Here is a 21,035-nt window from a genome sequence, read left to right as displayed (position 1 = left end):
AGGAGCCTCAGAATGGTATAATACCGTAGAGTCCACCCTCCAAAGCAGCCATTTTCTCCAGGGGAACTGATCTCTGTCACCTGGAGATCAGTTGTAATTCTGGGAGATCTCCGGCCACCACCTGGAGGCTGGCAACCCTAGCCAGATAAAGTACTAACAGATTAACCAGAAAGCAGGCCATTCATATGCCTGGATTTTGCAGAAGAGACAAGGCCTGCTAAGCTACTTGCACGAATGGATGCATCCATACGGAAACCTTGTACTAGAGGCTGTTAATCGTCCCAGTCCTAGTCCGATACCCTGTTCAATATGCTGACCTTGAGTCAGGTTAGTCTGCGGTTAGGCACACTGTCTTGAGTGATCTGCACAGCACGCCAGTCAATTCATGCTTTCTGAATGTGGCACAGTTGTACTCCAAATCATGTTGTGATCTGGGGGTAGCAATAGTGTTGGGCAGCACACCTGGGCATTATTGTTTGAGGGCAGAGTATTAATGAAAGACACAATTGACCAGCTGTTGGACTGGGTCCAAAACCCCATCTGCTTTTGGGCTGGGTGGGCTGAAAGCAGCCTCTAGACCGTTCCCGGGCACCAGTCTTTTTTTATTTCAAGAGCCTAGAGCGGATGTACCATTTAAAAAGTAGCAGAGACAAATTTCACTGCTTTGCAAACATATGAGCTTTCAAATCTGATAAAGGCTCTTCTCAAAGCTGGCTCAGCAAGTTTGAAAGATGGGAGACCTGTGGAAGTCCCTGATTGGCTGCTGCGGTCATGTGATATGCCACTTTTCTCCCCATGCCACCCATCCCTGGAGTGGCTTTGAAACATTTGCACATTTGTTTTATTAAACATGGTGAAAGATGGATAGATAAATGTACGTGCTGCGCTTTCACAATTAATTTTAAATAATCAAACATCCAACGTCAAGCACTGGAGGAGGGACAGGATGTCTGGATGAAAAAATGTTCCGAAAGATGTTACAAGGGTCAAGCTATATCAAACAAAATATAATCAAAATAATTATTTATTATGCAGTGTACCCACTAATAAAATTAAAAAAAACACGGGGCCTGAATGTCAGACTGCATTAACAGTCAGAGCAAGCTTTACATAAGCTGAGAGCCAATTTGGTGTAGTGGTTAAGAGTGGCAGGATTCTAATCTGGAGAGCCAGGTTTGATTCCCTGCTTCTCCGCTTGAAGCCAGCTGGGTGACCTTGGGTCAGTCACAGCTCTCTCAGAGCTCTCTCAACCCCACCCACCTCACGGGGTGATTGTTGTGAGGATGGTAACAACACAGTTTGTGAACTGCTCTGAGTGTGACATTAAGTTGTCCTAAAGGGAGGTATATAAATGGAATGTTATGTTGTTGTTGTTGTTATATGTTCTCAACACAGTTGATTAACGTGTCAAATAACCAACGCAATATCCTATGCATTTCTGCCCCAGGGCAGGGGTCAATAAGTGTATTATTTATACAGTGATATTATTTACAAAGTGGTCAGTGATCAATAATACACACTTTTACAAAGAATCTTAAAGACAAACCCACACATCCAGAGACTGGTATCTATCAATTCTGGCCAAATACGCTTACCTTGTGTTCCACTGGAAACACAAGTAGAACAAAAAAATGTGTTATTGTTATTATAAGAATTATATTATTATGCTGTACTCAAAAATATTTTAAACGTTTTTGCAAAACATGCAAAATGTTCTGTTCATGGGGAAGTCCATCAGTTATAAAAACCATGCAAAAGTTTGAATCACCCTTTGGATGAAGAACTTGCTACAACTTCTGGGGTGTAGGAATCCGATTAGCTGCCCTCTTCTCAACCCAGGAGGAAACTCTGCTTCTATCATTCAATTACTTTGCATGTGGGTGGAACTGCTGCTGTAGACAAAAGCTAGAATCTGGCATCATGATTTATTGCATTCATCCTACCTGTGAATGCGTGCCACGTGCTGCGTGCGCTCGCGCGCGCACACACATGAGAGAGAGAGAGAGAGAGAGACTCTCCCTTTGGCAGCCGGTCCATTTTTAAAACTAAAAACATAGCTAAATACAACAACAGATGAAATAATTTGCAATGTTTTATTTAAAAAATCATCTCATCTATCTCCATCTCTGCATTTTCATATTCTGTCCTTTTGGCACATGTGTATGTTTTTAAATTGCAGTGAAAATCATTTTAAAGATTATTTGTCAAAATACAGAAGATTGTGTGCCGACGAAGGGGGGCAGATAGCAATATTTATGTAGTATCACCAGTGTTGTGTGGAACTTTGCAGAATAAATAACTGAAAAGGGAAAGAAGGGAAGAAAGCCTGGGGTGTGCAAGCTAAAATGTTAACTCTAGTGGATACCTCAGCGGGATGGGAGGAGAGAGGAGATGCCGCAGGAAGGGAATGTGAACAAATATCATTGTGTTTTCTTAAATTTATTTCATGATTTTCACAACCTTCATTCCCAAGGTTCAGCCTAGTAGAAATAGTCCTTTCTTCTCTAAAATATTGGGATGGGGGGTGTCTATGGGGGGTGTCTTACTTCTCTTAACAGGAAAAATCTTTGCACCTAAAAACCTATCAGGGACCTTTTGAAGCCTGTGGGCACCTTTGGAATTCTGACATAGGGAGGTGGAGCCAACCACAAAATGGCTGCCACAGAAGGTGCCGCCAACCACAAAATGGTCACCATGGGAGGAAGAGCCAACCACAAAAGGTCTGCCCCAGAAGGTGAAGCCAACCACAAAATGGCCATTGTGGGAGGTGGAGGACACCCTCACACACACCTAGAAAGCCCAAGTGCAGGGGACACGATGAGCAGTAAAAAATTCAACAGGAAAGAGGAGTGTGAGAGAATACAGAATCAATAGTGTGGTTGGCACCAAAACAATGTTATTTTAGTCAGTACAGCCACTCAGATCTCCAATGGCCCTACTTGTCCCCACCCACTTACTAAAAACACTTGGCAAGCACCAGGAAAGGTGTTACCACACATGGTGCCCACGAGTACCATGTTAGGAATTCCTGATCTAGCATGCCAGGAAGCAGGCTAGGAGACAGCCCTTATCCCTGACTAGAGTTGCCACAGCCTCCAGGTAGTGGCTGGAGATCTCCCGGAATTACAGCTGGTCTCCAGGCCACAGAGATCAGGGTCGAATCCACATTCATACTTTACCCGCATGTTTATCGGATATCTTCCGTTTGCCTACAATCCGCGATTTTTTCCTCTTCGTTCACATTCCTGCTTCCAATCCGTCTTTCTCGCGCGTACTTCCGGTCACATGGCCGCTTGAAAACCGCTTTTTTGGGCGGGACCTTCCCCCCCCCCCCACCCTTTTTAAAAAAATTTTTGAGTGCACTTTTCCGTTATTTCGATCTTGCCTTATAAAGAAACATCATTGAAGATAATGATGCCTCTCTTTCCCCACTGACAGCACTGATGGCTCTCTCCCATTTCTTTTTTGGAAATTTAAAGGTATGTGGGAAGCTTTCGTGGGCATTTCCTATGCAGGACAGTTCAGTACCTGAATTTTACTGAAGTTTCACTTCCTTGGAGTGTCATTATTTCGATATTTCGTAATTTCGATATTACAGTAATATAAAATTAAAAAAATAAAAAACAGTTAAAAAGGAAGTTTCGTGAGTCCGTTCTGAGAATGGATTCACCCCAAAATGATTTTTCAAACTACCAGATTTGATTCAGAAACAGCATAATCAATAAATCCAATGCTATGAAGTCAAAAACAGTCTTTTGCAGACTACGGAGCACTTGCAAGTTGAATCAGCCAATAGGAACTCTCGGAACGGCCGGGGAGAGACAGGAAGGGGGGTGGTTTTTAAAAAAACTACGTAAATTGCGCATTGACCCGTTCACGGCCACCGTGAAACTCCCGTTGAAAACCTGTGACCACATATTCGGAAGAAATGCGAATGAAATGCGTCTGTTTAATGAGGTAATGTGACCGGCGCTCGGGATTGCGTGGGGAATGCGGGGAACATGCGATTTAGAATGAGTAATGTGGATTTGACCCAGTTCACCTGGAGAAAATGGCTACTTGGGGTGGCTGATTCTATGGAATTATGCCATGCCAAGGTCCTTTGCCTCCCTAAATCCCACTTTCTCCAGATTTCACACCCCAGACCTCCAGGAATTTCCATACTTGGAGCTGGCAACCCTATCCCTGACATGCTATTTTTCTCAGGGAGGAGATTATTGTGTATATTTCATCATGTGGAACCCTCTCCCCCTACACACACACACCAACTTTGTGAAGTGGTAAATTATAGACCTGGGCCTTGGGCAGCAAGCTACAGCTACTCCCCCCAAAGTGCTGAACCCAGCGTTGTGCCACATTTCATGGAGGGGAGCTTTTGCCCCCTTTTAATACACATGACTTCTGTGCCTCAGACATGTGCATAACCAACAGAAGCTGCTTTTCTCAGCACAGAAACGCAGAGGTGGAAAAAGCATCTTGTCCTGATTGCTTCCCGTTATGATAAAAGTACAAAGATGCATCCATTTTTTAAAAAAGGGTGACATGCTGAGCGTGGAGAGCCAGCTTATTTGGGACACTGGCGGTGAGTCACCTGAGGTGAGGGATCTCAGTGTAAAAGATTGCCAACAAACTGGCAAAAAATAAAGAAACCAGCCTTTTAAAAGATCCTTTGGGCTGCAGGAGGGAGGTGGCTGGCTTTTCCCGGTGGCTTTTCAGTTGCAAGCACCCATGAATCCACATGACAGCCGACCAGGGAAAAGCGCACAACAAGGAAGGACGGGCGTCTCTTCTGAACAGCGGGAGAGACTGATGAGATATGCAAAAAAAAGCATAGCCCGGTTACTGCCGGTGAACTGGAGAGATCTCAGCCTGCCCTTTCTTACTGTCTCAACAGTGCAGTGCAAAGAAGAGATTACTTTGCCCCCTCCCCCCATCAGCACATGCCAGGTAGGGGATTAGTGGCAGTCAGCCTGGTAAGCTCAGCCAACATTTGTGGAGCCCTGGGAATGTGCATGGAAATACAGTTTGAAGACAGGCTGTAGCTGACTGCAGCCCTGGCTTCCTTTTTCAATACGTGTTGCCTTACCTTCCACAAGAAGCTGCCTTATGCTGAATCAGATGATTGTCTTCTCAGACTGGCAGTGGGTCTCCAGGGTCTCAGGTAGAGGTCTTTTGCATCACCCGATCCTTTTAACTGGAGATGCTGGGGACTGAACCTGGGACCTTCCTGACAAGCAGATGCTCTGCCACCAAGCCATGGCCCTTCCCTTTCTTTCCATGCCGCTGCCTCATCCTCCTCCACTCTGTTCCACAGGATCCTCTCATCTCTGAGCGTCCATATTAATTCATCAGCCAGTTTGGTGTAGTAGTTAAGAGCAGCAGGATTCTAATCTGGAGAGCCAGGTTTCATTCCTCACTCCTCCACTTGAAGCCAGCTGGGTGATCTTGGGTCCGTCACAGCTCTCTCAGAGCTCTTTCAGCCCCACCCAACCTCACAGTGTGATTGTTGTGGGGATAATAACAACACACTTTGTAAACCACTCTGAGTGCGTGTTAAGGTGTACTGAAAGGCAGTATATAAATCAAATGTTATTGTTATGATGATGATTTTTAAAAATGCAAATAAAATAATATTGGGAAGGGTTGGGAAAGTCCCCACTGCCTGTGTGTTAGTGAAGGAACTAACTAGTTACAGTTATTGCTAGGGTCTGGGAGGTCACTTTCTCTGGTGAGGGCAACTTAAAGAAGTCTTACCATTTCCTTGGACATTCATGAACACATGGCAAAGCAACAGGCATTACTGAAATTTGAATACAAGCCACTGTGTTCCACAAATCCCAGTGTTCATGCATGTACCAGACCTGTACAAGACTGGCTGCACCATTAGTGTGTGTGCATACACACATGATCTTTATTGCTCTAATTTAAGACATTTTAGGGACAGCATTGGCAGGTACGTGCACCTCATTAGTAACCGAAATGCCAGCTGTAGGTAAAGTTCGTCTCCTTTTGCACTATTCTGCTTTGCAGAATGTAAGAATCCTGATGCTGTCACACGGAATGCATTTCTGTTTCTCTTAATGATCAACATTTCTGAATGCCCTCTTAATGAATAGAGCTGGTACTAAGACACTCAAACAGAGGGGAGGAAACTCAACCAGAGAAATGAACTTGGCAGAAATGGAATAATGCCACCATACACAAATTACAACATGGCTAGAAATTATAGACCGCAGCTGGTTTCAATTTGTTGTTTTGACCTTTAACTGGGGGAAAAAAGAAGTTTAATAGGCAATTGGCTTACACAATATGCTTGATTTCAAAGGACTATTAGAACACAATGGCTAAGTGGTTAATATAATTGAAGTGAAGCCCTGTATAATCTTGGAGGTTCCATTTATGGTGTATACAACTGTTTCCTAAACTTCTGATAACAGAGACTCACTCTTTTACAAAATCAGAATTGGAGGTACAGTTTATTTACTGGTGCAAAGGTTTGCTTTTAGAGCACTGAAAAGAATCTTTAGAGAAGCCCTCTTTCCGTGTATCTGAAATATCTTTCTGAACAGTACTCTTGATCAATGATAAGCAGAGATGCAACAGACAACCTCCTTTAAGGATAATTCTGATAGCCTTGATTTTGCAAGTGACTGAATTACTCAGCAGAATGATTCTATCCCCAGCAGAGGTGGGTTGCGAGGAGGCAAAGCCAGAATGGTATGCAGAGATGCGACAGGTAACCTCCTTTAATGTGTGTCTGCATTGGGAGTGATTGAGTGAGCCAGCCGAATTACTTGTCCCAGACAGAGGTGGATTGGCAGTAGCTGCATCAGTGATTCATGCAGAGACCAGCAGGTAAACTGCCTCTGTGGATGAATGCCTTGGGCTCACATGGCATTTAATCGTGCAATTAATTTTTCACAGGACAGTTGTGGAATTACTGGTATATATAAAAGGATGGTTGTAAACGAAGCATCAATATTTCCCCCCACACATACTTCACAAGGCCTTTTGCGATTATTTCCATCCACCAGGAAGGGAGTTGCATTTCTTGGTGGCTAAAATAAGCCTCCAGTGACAACAGTCAGGCCATTTGGCATAGGAAAAAAAACCCTGGGGAGAGCAAGACTTGTCATATTTAAAAGGCAGAGCTGCCGGAAAGGTCACTTGCCAGAAAATGCCTATTGAACCATGTGACATGCCTCAAGAAAATGCTTTAATAAGCCATTTTGGGCTTATTAAAGCATTAAAACATTCCCCAGTTTGGGACTGCCCCAAAGCACCACAGCCTGTAGCAAAAAATTAAGACACAGGATGGGTGGCTTTCAGAACAGCTTTGAGACAGACAGGCATTGGGCCATGGTGGTGGGGTTAACAGCAAACTCCCCCACACACAAACACAGAGTGTGCATATTTGGCAGCACACTATATCGGTGTTAACGAGTAACATTCGACACGTAATTGCTTTTACTGAATAATTCTGACAATCATGAATGTTCTTTCTCTTATGGACCTAGGATGCACTCCAAACTTACAGGGGGCTGTTTGTTTCGCTGGGAGAGGGTAAGCTGAATCCTGTGATAAAAGGGGAAGATGCACTGGCTTGCACAATACTTTAATCACATGAAAAGCAGCTATGTTTAAACCAGGTTCTGGATCTGGAAGCCTCCTCCACTTGGGGGGAGGGATTGTTTTGGCTTTGTATCTACCTTTGGCCCCTGATAAAAAGCTTAGCTTTAAACTTCAGCCATGGAGGTGGGTTGGGGATTGTGTGTGCAATGAAGCTACAGTTTTGGGAAAGGGTGTGTGTGTTATGGGGTTGCCAGCCTCCAGGTAGTGGCTGGAGATCTCCCGGAATTACAACTGGTCTCCAGGCCACAGAGATCAGTTCACCTGGAGAAAATGGCTACTTTGGGTGGTTGATTCTACGGAATTATGCCATGCCAAGGTCCTTTGCCTCCCCAAACCCAACTTTCTCCAGGTTTCTCCAGCTTTCACACCCCAGATCTCCAGGAATTTCTCAACTTGGAGCTGGCAACCCTAGTGTGTTAACTCTTTCTACCTATTCTCTACACATTCAAACCCCTCAAGAGGGTGTTAGCTGAGGTCTCAGAAATCTTACAGAATCCCAGAGGGGGACTGTGTGTGTAAATTTCCAAATTATTTATTCTCTTCCTCCTACCACCACCGCCCACGCTTTTCACCCAGATTGTTCCCTAAAATATCAAGTTTCTGTCATATTTTTAATCCTCCCAGGAACTCAGGACCGCGTGCTCTGTTCTCCCTTCCTCATTTTATCCTCCCAGCTACTTTCTGAGGTAAAGTTATGCTATGAGACGTTTTCAGATGGCCAAAGCCTCCAGAAGACTGTACGAAACTCACGGAACGAAGCATCTTCCTAGCGTGATTTCCTGGCACGATCCCATTTAATGGCATGATTTCTGATGTCATTGCACCATTAAAAGGGATCATGCCTCGAAATCATGCTAGGAAGACACTCCGTTCCATGAGTTTTGCGCAATCTTACGGGTGCGTGTGAAAACAGCCAGAGAGACAGAGTGTGATTGACCTGCCTACAGTCAAACAGTGAACTTCATGGCAGAGAATCTGAACCAACTCCAAGATCGTTGTTCAAAACCACATCTCATTTGCTCTCCTGACTTCAGAGCCTAGGATATATCTATGCAGTTACTGACAGACAAGGTAGGAGCTTCACACATACTCTGAAGAAAAAAAACTTGACCGTGTACATTTTTGTAAAAGACCCTAAGACTGAGAATGCTCTGTGAGGGACAAAATACTGAGGGTCATTGAGCGACAATTCTGGAGGAGGCAAGTAAAACCGAAGAGGATGGAGAAACCAGACAGCGCAAGTCCCTAGGGGCATATAATGCCCCTAAGGGTAGAGAAAATTGGTTTCCCTTTGATTTATTTCCCAGAAGTCTAGAATTATTGACCCTAAAGTGAAGACTTGGCAGGGAAGAAATCGTTCTAGGTACTTCCCCCAAGCCAGGAGCTAAGTTTTTGAATGGTACTTTCTCCAAATGGATGCTAAACAAGGAGTGATTTTCTCTGAATGGAGATAGGGGTGTATCTTTAGGTCACATTTTTATCCCACCCTTCCTCTAGAATGCTCAGAGCAGCACACATAGCTGTCACTTCCTCATTTTATCCTCACAACAACAACCCTGTAAGGTTGGTTACGCTGAGAATGACCAGCTCAAGGTCCCCAGCAAGGTTCCAGAGCAGTGGGAATTTGAATCCAGATCTCCCACAAAATGTAATCAATGTATTAGTTTAATAAGGTAGAAATGAAAACGTGTACCTTTTCTCACACATTCCAAGCTTGACCCAAAATCATTGAAATGCCCACAGCAAGGATTCACGTGGAGACACAGCGGGAGACCTCACACCAGGGCAGACATTCATTCACTCCTGGCTCCTACACTCAGCAGAATTACCAAAGAGGAGGCTGACTCAGAGCTTCACAAGAAACTTTCCTTATTTAAAACTGTTCTCTCAAATTATAATAGTGTGCTCTAACTTGCAGACTTTGGCTGGTCCACCTCCAGCAGCGTCCAAGCTGAATCCTGCTTTGCCTATTGTTCCCCTCCAGTGCACTTGAGGTAAACAGAGAGATAGCATCACACATGCCCTGAAAACTTTCCTTCTCAGTAGAAGCAAATTATTCTAACCCACAGGGAGACAGTCGGACAATGTTACATATACGCTGTTTAGGATGCCAAATGTAGAACTATTATCAAACAAAGACTGATTACACCCGCTACCGAGCCTGACTGGAGCAAGTGTTGCCAGCCTTTTCTTTAATGAGAGCTTCTTCTGAGCAACAAAAATTTTCCTGAGCAACATCCCCCCTCTGCAGCACGTGTCCAAGTTTTCTTCTGCCCTGGAAGCAAAAGGACCAGAAAGAGCACCAGAAATTAAGCTATCTGCTAAACAACCCTGAGAAAAAGTCTTATGAATTTTTTAAAAAAAATTGTATCTAATTCTCAGCATGACCGAATCTGTGAATACTTAAACACAGAGATTGGAGCTACGAACAGACAAGACAGATCTTTCCATAGACCTGAAAAACACTTCAGGTTTGCAGAAAAATCAGAAATCTAATTTAAAAAAAAACAGGTAGCCAGGGTAAAACTCTCAAAATAATAAAGCAGTGCCTGTAGCTTTAAGAAATAAATGCCCAGAGTGTCCATTGCTGGGCAACCACAAAAGTATTGCCTGCCTTAAAGCCTTTGTTTCTGTCGTTAAAAGGTAAAGAGCTGTTTGGGTCTTTGAGGGAAGACGCATCTGAGCCAGGCCCAGCAGCAACGACTGGGTGACTTGCTTCACTTGGCTTGCATGACTCGCTCAGGACTAGCTGTTTGCTACTGGACCTATCAAGGTAGCTGGCACTGAACAACTGGGCCATAGTGTAGAGGCTGCCAGTTGGAGGGAAAGTTGAAGTCAAGGAGGCAGATGAGTGGGAGGGAGAGAAGGAAGCAGGGAAAAGGGAGAGGCTTTGGGGGCTTTCAGGGAAAGGAGAAAGGAAATAGTGGGGAGAGAAAAATTAGATGCCCTACCCCACAAGTCCTTGCAGGAAAGGCCACAGTAGACCTTTTAACTATCAAATCCTGGGTCTTATGGAGGATTCTGCAGCAGCTGACATGCTACTGGTAGCTCACAAGCTACTTGTCTGGAATGAAGTCTCCATGGTCCTGCTCCACCTGTGGTGAACAGCTCCTCCAGGGCTCAATGTGAAGTAGGGCAGTGCCCAGATATCATGTTTCTTCCCCCCCCCCTTCTGTGCAATGATGAGGATTAAAGCTAGTCTTTATGATGCCCAGGTTCTCTGTGCTGCAGCGGATTAACATGCCCAGGCGCCTCTCTGGAATAGGGTTATAAACGTATCTTTCAATGGAACAAAAGCGAGAGTAGACAGTGAATCAGCCAACGGTCCCACGACATGTCTTCCTCCCACCCCTGGTCCCCAAAAGGTAACTGCTCTGGTTCCTTTGATTATAAAGCATCTTGTACAGCTACTTTTGCCTTCCCTGCTGCTGCCACAGCCGCTCTGCTTGCTGATTCAGCTTGTTCCCCACCACTCATTCAAAGGCATCCCGGCAATCCTTGATGAGCAAAACGGGAAGAAAAACACAGGGGCAGCCACGCCAAACACTGTATTAAGGACAAGGTGAAACAAATGCCATTAGCCCTCTTTTCACCCTACAGAGCATAATGCCTCCCCTCCCAGGGGGTGCAATTTGAAGCCTATTTTGGTGTCTGTGCCACAGCCGGCCCTTTCCCGTTCCTTCTGCATGTGACTTTCCCCCCCTTTTCCGCTTTTCAAAAGCTCCAGTACAGAGAACTCTATGTAAACTAATGGGAAATATATTACATTCCCCCCATTGTCGGGGAAGAGTGACAAAGCGATCCCATTATTTTTCTTGAAAACTCATGTCTCGCACTCCCCACGCACACTTTTGCTGCATTCCTGAGCAAAATGGAATGATTTTATTACCCATGTTCCGCATGAGTTCCAGGATCTCATCAGCTTCCGAAATGCTACCACACGGCCCTTCTCAGGAACATAGATTAACCTGTCTTGTGCTTCAAGGGGAACAACGAATACATTTCTTCTGGCAAACGTAGAGTTTTAAGGCCATTGGAGGGGGGTAGATGTACATAAATGCAGAGTCTGCCTTTATTGATGCAAAACCTTGCTGACCCAGGGTCTGAAGGCCATTCCGCACATTACATTGTCGCAAACTCATGTTTACACTTTTTAACAGACAGCCACAACCAGCTTTGGCTTTCCGATGAAGTCTATCCACATGACAGCATACCTTCACCTTGTTCATACGTGACATTTTCAAGTTTGCTTTTAAAACAAAAGCCTTAGGCATATGTCTAAACAAACACCATGACACTGTGGCATCTTTCGGACACACTTCAGAAAACAGCCCAGAAGATAAACGGCATTACAACTAGGCTGGCTTCCTTTTGTCCCCATTCAGAGAACAGCACATGGTCATTCCTTTCCTGTATTGTTTGTGTCATTTCAAAATCATTAATCCCCTCCCCGTGCCAAGCGGCTGGTCCGTCTCTCCTTGTCCCCTTAATAAGCCATAATGAAAGCCAAGCCCCACCTCTGTGTTTGCTGCTACAGCCCAGAATGGCAAAAAAAAAAAAGGGCATCCCACACTGAGGAAACATTGGCAATTTTAATTAAACCTTAGCATTGTGGTTCAGAGCGAGCCATTACGGAACAAGATAATATTGTAATAACCCTTCCTTGTGTTAAATATAGCCTCAATATTGTTCAATAGCGAGCAGGGCGTTCACACAAGTAATCATCCAGCGTGGACGGGATGGAGGAGAGCTGTTATAGTCAGGAAGAGGATTTAAATCATATTCATCTTCCCACTATAGAAAATTAAGAGGAGAGCAAGCCTTGAGCAAAAGAGAATGTGCTAACAGGGGGCAAACTTAGAGCATCCCCAAATTAACTTCTCCATCTACTCTGGAGAACCCCAAAACTGCTCATGCTGCTCAAGGCAGTATGCTTCTTCAGTCTTCTACGCGGTTGCTTACTTCATTTTCTAACATGTCCAGGGCTGGATCCAGAGGGTAGTGAGGTTGAGAAGGTTCTGAGGTTTCCAGAACAGCAAAGCGCGAGACACTCCAGGTTCGGATCCCCATTCTGCCATGGAAGTCTGCTGAGTGACTTTGGGCCGATCACGCACACTCAGCCTAACCTACCTCACAGGTTTGTTGTGAGGATAAAATGGAGGAGGGGAAAACGATGTAAGCCACTTTGGGTCCCCATAGAAGAGTAAAGTCGGATATAAATAAAATTAATAAACAAATAAATAGAGTACTACTGTTTTTCTCTGCCTGTTTCTTCGCTATTTACTAGAAAAATTAGAGGTGCCCTGCTGGGTCAGACAATCGGTCCATCTAATCCTGCATCCTGCCTCACACAGTGGCCAACTAGCTGCCCTGCAGGGCCGATAAACAAGGCACAGAGGCCAAGTTATTCAGAGGTATATTGCCTCTGGGAGGTTCCCTTCCATAACCACGGCTAGTAGCCACTGACGGGCCTCTTTTCACCCTTTCGAGCCATTTCGGCTGGTGGCCATCGCCACCTCCATGGGCGGTGAATCCCACCGTTTGATTTCACATTGAGTGAAGCAGCACTGCTGGTTTTAAACACAGAGCGCTGCTACTTTTATTTCACTGCTGCTTTTAGTGATCGCACTGCCATCCTGGTAAATTTTTATCCGTACAGCTAGCTTTTTCATCTACATGTATAATTTTGATTTCTTTATTTATTTATGTAATGTTGTAAATGACCTCAGAATATTTTTTTTTTAAAAGGGCAGGTTGAATGTGTATTTTAATTAAATAAATGAATATCGTAACATACGGGGGTCTCATTAAAACACAAAAGAAAGCAGCGTCCTACGGCTTAGGAAGCCTTTGGGTACTTTATCAGGAGCACATCCAGTTCGACACAAAAGAGAAAACTGCTGGTGGTTTATTGTGCTTCTGACTCCAGATGTTTTGGAGAAAGGACTGCAGGCTTTGGAGGGCGCTGCTGGCTTTGTCTACAGCTCTCGGCTGCTCTCTGGTGGACTGCAAGGGATTTTAGCATTTCATCTGCAAAACGGCAACCTCTTCAAGGTTGCTGGTCCTCACAAACAATTCACTGAGGACACCCGCTTCCGCTGTAGAAGGGAGATCTCCTGAGAAAAAAAAACACTGTAAAAGAGGCTTAAGAATCCAAAACCATGACTGGGGCCGGAGAGTGGTCCACAATGATTTGGGAAATAATAAAAGTCACCACCAGTGGATGAGTAGTTATGCCGACGTCTCCATCATTCAAAAGTCCTGAAACAGGAAGCCATATGAACCATATTCTTTCATTCTCATCTGTAAGTTGTTAGTGTGTAAGAAACTCATTTTTTAATAAAGCTATTGTGGGGACCTCTATTATTTTAAAAGGTTTTTAAAAATTGTGCCAGGTGTCAAAAATCATAGCCCCCATCAGCAAGCTCACAATCTGAAGAGGGACGGAGCACAGGAGGAAACAGAAAGAAAAAAGAGAGGAAAGCCTTGACGCAAAAATGTCATCTATTTTCTGTAGCATCTCCTCTGCACTTCCTCAGCAGGTTGGCTCATGTCTCCAGGATTTCCAGTCAGCTTCTCTGTTGTCCTTCTTTGACATTGACTACATTTTAACAGGTCTTTGCCCTTTGAGACCTCAAAGGCCTGGGGAAGTGACCGTCTCTTTCTGATTTGGATGTGCTCATCTCTCGGGTTTGGCTGTTTACCACGTACAAGCAAGGAGATGCTATTTTTAAAAGGATGCAAAGGTAAACAGGGCAGAGCAGCCAAGTTAATGCTCAGGGACGGGACTTATGAAGCACCAGCTTGGATGCCTCGGATGGGGCCCGTGCTGAATATCCATCTGATGCACAGAGCAGACCTCACGGGTGTGTCCTTTGACCCTGCTGTTCCAGTTAGTGTTAAATATCTTCAGCACCGCCTAGGCAAGAAATTAGGAAAGAAAAGCTGAACAAGCCGACTGGAGAGGAAGATGTAATGTCAGCTAAACAGTCAAACTTTTGAGCAACCAAGAAAGAGGACTCATGTTCAGTCTGGGGGACGGGATGGGGGGCAGATTTGGGAAAGCAAGCCTCCCCACCCCCACACTCCACATTCCTGGCTCAATACATATCAACTGTCTTTTTGCACGCGAAAATTCATGGGTCTTTTGCTAATAAAAACCACCACCATCATCATCATCATCATCATCGCTTACGATGCAATCTTATGCATGCTTAATCTCAGAGCAAGCCCCACTGAATTCCGCGGGACTTATTTGTGGAACACATGAACAGGATTGTACTGGCAGTGTGTGCATGTGTACCTATGAGACAGAATGCGCATTTCAAGTGTTCAGAACATCTGACATAAAGGGGTGAGGGCTTGGAGGGCAATGAGACAAGGGCATTGTTGTAATGCCAACTGGTCCAGGAGCTCAGTAGGGAATAAGGGACCTCATCCTTCCTAGGTTTTCTTTTTTCTTTTGTGTGGGGAGAAAGAAGGAAGAGGGTAGGCAACTGCCTCCCACCCACTCACAGCCAGCAGGACTGGGAAGGAACCGACAGCTGCAAACTTGACCTCTCCCTCTGGGAATGAAAATCCCACCTTGGCTTCTGCTGCCGCTCTCTCAGTTCTCCTGGCTTTCCCCTTCCAAGGTGGCTGCGTACTTCTGCAGCTGGCTCCAACACTCGGGGATCTGCTGGCTGATCACCGACAGCCGCTGCAAACTGGCAAAGAGACAAAGATGGAGATTCCAGCTTCCTGGACTTCCAGATGGAGCCCACTCGACCATGGCTCATTTGCTCCTCGCCAGATGGTTAAGCGAGGAGGAGTGACTCAAGACAGGGCTCTCTGGCCCGGTGCTTAATACTGCTCTGCATTTATAGAGCACTTCCAAGTTCTTCAACCTCTCCGTAATCCCCACAAGAACTCTGCAAGGTAGATTTCAGGGCAAAATAGTGAGATCAAGACAGACCTTTCTTAGCGGCTACCCTTGGGAGCAGAGTGGCAATATGCCAAGAGGGTCTTGCGTAAACGGCTCTTTGTCTTTCAACTGTGTCAACCTCCGGCCTAGTTCTTGCTGGCTGAAGCCTGCCTGATGGAAAATGGACTTCATGCCATTTATACCCCACTTGTCTGCTTCAAGGCACCTTCTGAGCATTCAGTTCAGAAGGACATCAATAAAAGTGGTGACAAATAAAAATCAACCAATGATAAAAACTCAGCAGCAACAGCACAAAACCATAGACCACACGGTGTGTTTTTATACTACTCTGGTTTTAGTTGTTAGCCACCGTGGAGGCCTTGATTGGGCTGAAAGTTGGGATATAAATCTTCTAAATAAATAATATAGTCAATCACTACTAAAAATATGGGAAGACAGGGCAGGTGCAGCCTGGCACCTAAAAGATTTTATGACGACGGCTGGTGAATATGAATATATAAGGAGGGAATCCCACAGCTGAGGCACCGCTATAGGAGAGACCTTCCCCCAAATGAAGATCTCCATTCGTATAAAGATTCAAGCAAGAGGAGACAATCCTTCAAGTAGCCTGTTCCCAGACTATATAGTGCCTTTGGCATGGAAAAGGTTCCAGGTTCGAACTCTGCACTCTGCCAGGAATGTGATTAGCCACTGCCAGCCATGTAGACAATACTGGATGAGACAGATAATTTTTCTGAAGTGGAGCTGAAACAACTGTTACGTACAAATGCATATTATCTTTTCCCAATTGTAATGTTGCTTAAATAGACATTACAGCACACCAACGGTCCTTTCCTACCTGAAACGCAGGAGATCATAGGAAGCAGAAAAGGAGACAGGAGAGTATTTTATATTAGAGGTTCCCAGCTGGATCAGAATGGAGGTCTATGTAGCCTGACATCACTTGCCTTGCCTGCTGCTTTTCTGTTCCAAAAATCACCCCCAAGCCACTCCCCTTCTCCTAGGGGACTCCTAATGCATGTTTACATGGATACTACACACACATGAAAACCCTTTTGGAAAAAAACTTCTGCAAAGCATGCATACCAAAAAAAAAAAAAAGTTTGCAAGGAAAAGGTTGACTGCCAAGCCACTGCCTGTTGTTTCTCTGCTTCCAATCTTCCCAGGATCAGAGGGGAAAGGGTGAATTACGTGCATTTCCTCTTTTTAATTTATTGGGTGTGTGTTATGGTACAACATTTTGAATACATACACAGAATAGTATTTTGTAAAACAACAGTAAGTTGATAAAGTATACAAGAGATGGCAAATGTTGTTTAAAGCTCATGTCACAGTGCCATCCAGTGACCATGTGTTAGAATTGCACCTACCAGGAACAAGAACTAGCTGGATAAATGCAGTATTAAAAGTATGCCCTGGCCTGGATGGCCCAGGCAAGTCCAATCTCATTAGCTCTCGAAAGCTAAGCAGGGTTGGCCCAGCTTAGTACTTGGATGGGAAACCACCAAGGAAGTCCAGGGTTGCTGCACAGAGGCAGGCACCTCTGGTCATCTCTTGCCTCAAAAACCCAACGGGAGTTTTCAAGGCTGCAATTTGACGGCACTTCCCACCATCCAAAATATGATGGTAAAGTGAAAGCAGATCATCTGGAGAGGATACCACTGTCTCCCTGATGAAGTCTGAAACAGCACCCCCATTTAATGGTACCATGTGGCTATACAACCTAGAACAGCACTGGAACAGCATTGAGGACAAAAGGAAAGCATGAGAACTAATTCACAGGAATCCGAATGTAAAATGTGCCCTGCTGGGTCAGACTAGCAGTTCCTCTATTCTAGCATCTTGTCTCACAGTGGTGAATCAATTACCATACAGGGCCAACGCAAAGGGCACAGAGGCTGAGGCCGTCCTCTGATGTTACCTTCTAGCATTGGGATTCCAAGGTCTACTCCTTCTGAAAACAGAAGTTCCCTTTAGTCACCATAGCTAGTAGCCACTGATGGACCAATCCTCCATGAATCTGTCTAATCCCTTTCTAAAGCCATCTGTGCTCATGGCTATCACTGTGTCCACTGGAAGTGAATTCCACAATCTCAGTACTTTTGGTTTCCGTTGCTAATGTGACAGAACACATCTCAGGTCCCTGGACTTGCAAAATTATGCAACGAATGGCTACACTTTTTGTGGAACTATGTTTTCCTGCTGTCCTTCAGGCTACGCCAATGAAAGGGTTTATTTTAATGCTGTAAGGTAGAGACGCTGCTCCAGATCAGGGAAAGAACGGTGAATGTAAGCAGCTCTGATGGATCGGACTGCAGGTCCATCTAGTCCTCATTTCACACAGCAACCAACCTGATGCCCTGAGGAAGGCTTACATGCATGACAGAGTCCAAAGCTTCCCACGATGATTGTTCCCCCAAGACATTTCCAGAGGATATTCCACACCACCAATCAGAATAGCCCCTGGATCTTTTCTCATGCAAGAAGCTTACCTGTTTTTTAGGAAAAGGTCGCATCGCTTGTCCCAAGGCAGGTGCTCTAAAGAGTCAGGTGAACACTCATCTTCCTGCAAGGAAGTCTTCACGAATGAGCAGGACATGAGGTCGAACAGAAAGATGGTGCTTCGGTGGCTTCCGGTCTCTATTTTAATGTTTCCAGATTGCTCATCCCCTGAAAGCAGGGAAAAAACATACAAAGGTGCCTTCCCCGGGATCACACCATTGATCTGTCAAGGTAAGTCTTATCTACTCTGACTGGCTGTCTAGGATCTCACCTTTTGCATCACCTGTACTTCATCCTTTTAACTGGAGATGCTGGCAAACCTGGGACCTTCTGCATCCGAGCCAATGTTCTACCACTGAGCCATTGCTCCTCCTCAAACTTTATTTAAAATCAGCCACTGGATTACCGAGGAGATGTTCAAACCCGCCCACCCACTCTGCACTGTTTTCCCAAGATAAATTGTCCCCTGCAAATCTCCTATTATCCCTGCTGGGGGTAAGAGAGACAAACCACATCTATACCCCACTTAGGAATGACTGAGATTTGGGTCAATTACACACAGGCTGTTCGCCCAGCCCTGGATACTACTGAGAAGCAGTTTTCCCCCCACATCCCCATAACATTATGGGGCTTCCACGTCCCTCCCAGATTTCCCCCATTTTTTCCTGAGATTTCTGCCAGATCTGCTTTGCTGGAATGTCTGGGGAAAGGTCAAGCAAAGCCATGTGAAAAGGAAAGTCTGGATCTTCTCAGACATCAGCACAATTTTCCTTTCCCTGCTCTCCAAGGCAGCCATTCCCCCACCTCAACTGGGGCAACCAATGGGACACGAGACCTACATTTTTAAATGAAAGCTGGGAATTCAGAGAATCCAACCGAATGTTAGAACATGATCGTTTTACAATGTTAGAACCATCTGTCAGATTCTCTCTGATTTATCAACTGCTGGTTTAAAAAGAAATAAAAAGCCCCCTAGAGATGTGGGGGCGGGGGACGGCCACCATGGGGGAGGGAATGGGGCAGGGAAAATGCAGAGAAATCTGCCATGTGAAAGCCCCTTTGCTATTGTGCTGAAGTGGCAGCCGCAGCAGTAATGGGGAAACCACCCAAGACTGTCCCCGTGTGGAAAACACCTTGGATGGCACTTGGCGGAGTGTCTGTCCTGAAAAAATTGTCCTTGAAACAGGGAAGTCTCCTCCCTGCTGTAAGTAAACACAACCACTTTGAGAAGTCCCTAGGGAGATTCCACACCAATCCGTGAGTTTAGTGTATTGTTCCTGGAAAGTCTCCGCTAGCTTTATCTCTACGTTTTCCTTCTTGGAGGTGCCCTATGTTAAAGGGAACTGGGCAAAAATAGAAAAGGGCACTGTTGGGAGGTGGTGAGGGAAGGGTTTTTCCAGAGTGTTGCTCATGTTGCTTTCAGTTCTTATGAACCAAAAGTAAGGAGGAGTTCATGGGAGAGCTGACAGGAGTCCAGACCAAAAACGAGCAACACATGGCCCTGATTTCAGCAGGAGTGGGGCAGAACAGAAAGGGCAGAGGTAGCCAGATCTAGCCATCTCTTTGAATGTGGAATGAGTAAGGAAGAGCCGAAAATGACCCTCAGAAAGAGAGATGGGAGAGTGGGGGAGATGCTTGAGACATTTCCTTCCCACTCTCCCTGTTCCCTTCCGCTGTGAATAGGCCCTACCTTGGAGGATCAAGTATCGGCCATCAGTATCCACAGCAAAAATGGGCTGCCAGGGAGTTGCTACTTTCCAGGGAGATGGAGTGATGAAGTGGCATACGGTCGCTTCTGTTTCGGTGTCTGTCAGGCTGACTGTGCCGTCCCAGGAGCAAGTCAGCACCTAGAACAGCAAAAAGGGACTTGTGGATCAATTGCTGTGACAGCCAATCATCGCTCCTATAGCCACTTCCTGCAGGAAATAGATCTTATGAGCTCTCTAGGGAGATCAGGGTTGTGTCTGCAGGCACAGCGGTCCAGAGAGCAGCTCAGACTGGAGCAGCATGGAGTTTAAGAGAGGAGGAGCAGCTCTGCTGGATCAGACTAAATGTCCATCTAGTCCAACTGGATGCCCTGGAAAAGTCCATAGGTAGGGTGTGAAGGAAAGAGCTTCCCCCAGCAGTCCCCTCCCCCCAAAGTTGCTAGCATTCACAGCGGTACCGACTTTGAACATGAAGGTTCTATCTCGCTAGAGCCGCTTCAGCTCCGCCTTTGACCAAAACACCATGATCTACAACCTAGTCCTTGCATGCTTTTAGAGTCTAACAATATCTTCCACTTCCTGTTCTCAGTTTTAATGTGCCTCTGATTTTCCCGCATGCTTCTAAAGGCCAGACCTCTCAGCAGCATCCATGCTATACCCACAAGTATCTTCTGTTCTGGATGGGACTGCACCCCCCCCCCCCCTAAGTAGCAGGTTTGAGCTTGGCTGCTCCTTTTGGATTAACAGATGGAGTGGAGGCCAGGGGTGCCTTTTACCAGCTTCAGCTGGTGAGCTGCTGCAGCCCTTTCTGGGTGGAAAGATCTTGCCACTGTGGTGTGTGCACTGGTAATATTTAGATTACTGCAATGCTCTTTATATGGGGCTGCCCTTGAAGACTGTCCAGAAGCTTCAGCTGGTACAGAATGTTGAGGCTAAGATGTTGACTGGAATAGGTCGTACAGACTACATCATTCCAGTCTTGTTCTTTGTATACCGGCTACCAATTTGTTTCTGCATCCAATTCAACGTGCTGGTATTGATCTTTAAAGCCCTAAATGGATTGGATCCAGCACACGTGAAGGAATGCCTATTCCCGTATGAACCTACCTGTCCACTCTGGTCATCTTTGGAGGCCCTGTTTCAGGGGCCCCAGCCATCTGAGGCTAGCCAGGAGGCAACCCAAGAAACAGCCTTCTCAGTCCTGGCGGCAAAACTTTGGAACTCCTTCCCCAGGGAGATTCGCCTGTCTCCCTCTCTCGCTGTCTTCTACC

The 21,035-nt window shown here is 45.5% G+C and overlaps 1 protein-coding gene across 1 annotated transcript in view; it reads right to left on the bottom strand.

The window, feature by feature from the left end:
• Nucleotides 1–12,006: 12,006 nt before the first annotated feature.
• WDR93 (WD repeat domain 93) overlaps nt 12,007–21,035 on the bottom strand; it is a 33,637-nt gene continuing 24,608 nt past the window's right edge. The window contains exons 15-18 of the mRNA XM_055002664.1: nt 19,749–19,905; nt 18,049–18,226; nt 15,217–15,338; nt 12,007–14,551 (exon numbers count right to left, since the gene is read on the bottom strand). Of these exons, the coding sequence (XP_054858639.1) occupies nt 15,239–15,338; nt 18,049–18,226; nt 19,749–19,905 (435 nt within the window). The 3' untranslated portion in view covers nt 12,007–14,551; nt 15,217–15,238. The remainder of the gene's footprint in view (nt 14,552–15,216; nt 15,339–18,048; nt 18,227–19,748; nt 19,906–21,035) is intronic.

This window comes from Eublepharis macularius, chromosome 18, assembly GCF_028583425.1.
Source record: "Eublepharis macularius isolate TG4126 chromosome 18, MPM_Emac_v1.0, whole genome shotgun sequence".
Lineage (NCBI taxonomy): Eukaryota > Metazoa > Chordata > Lepidosauria > Squamata > Eublepharidae > Eublepharis > Eublepharis macularius.
The sequence above is the reverse complement of the archived record's forward strand: the minus strand, read 5'-3'. Positions and strand labels throughout refer to the sequence as shown.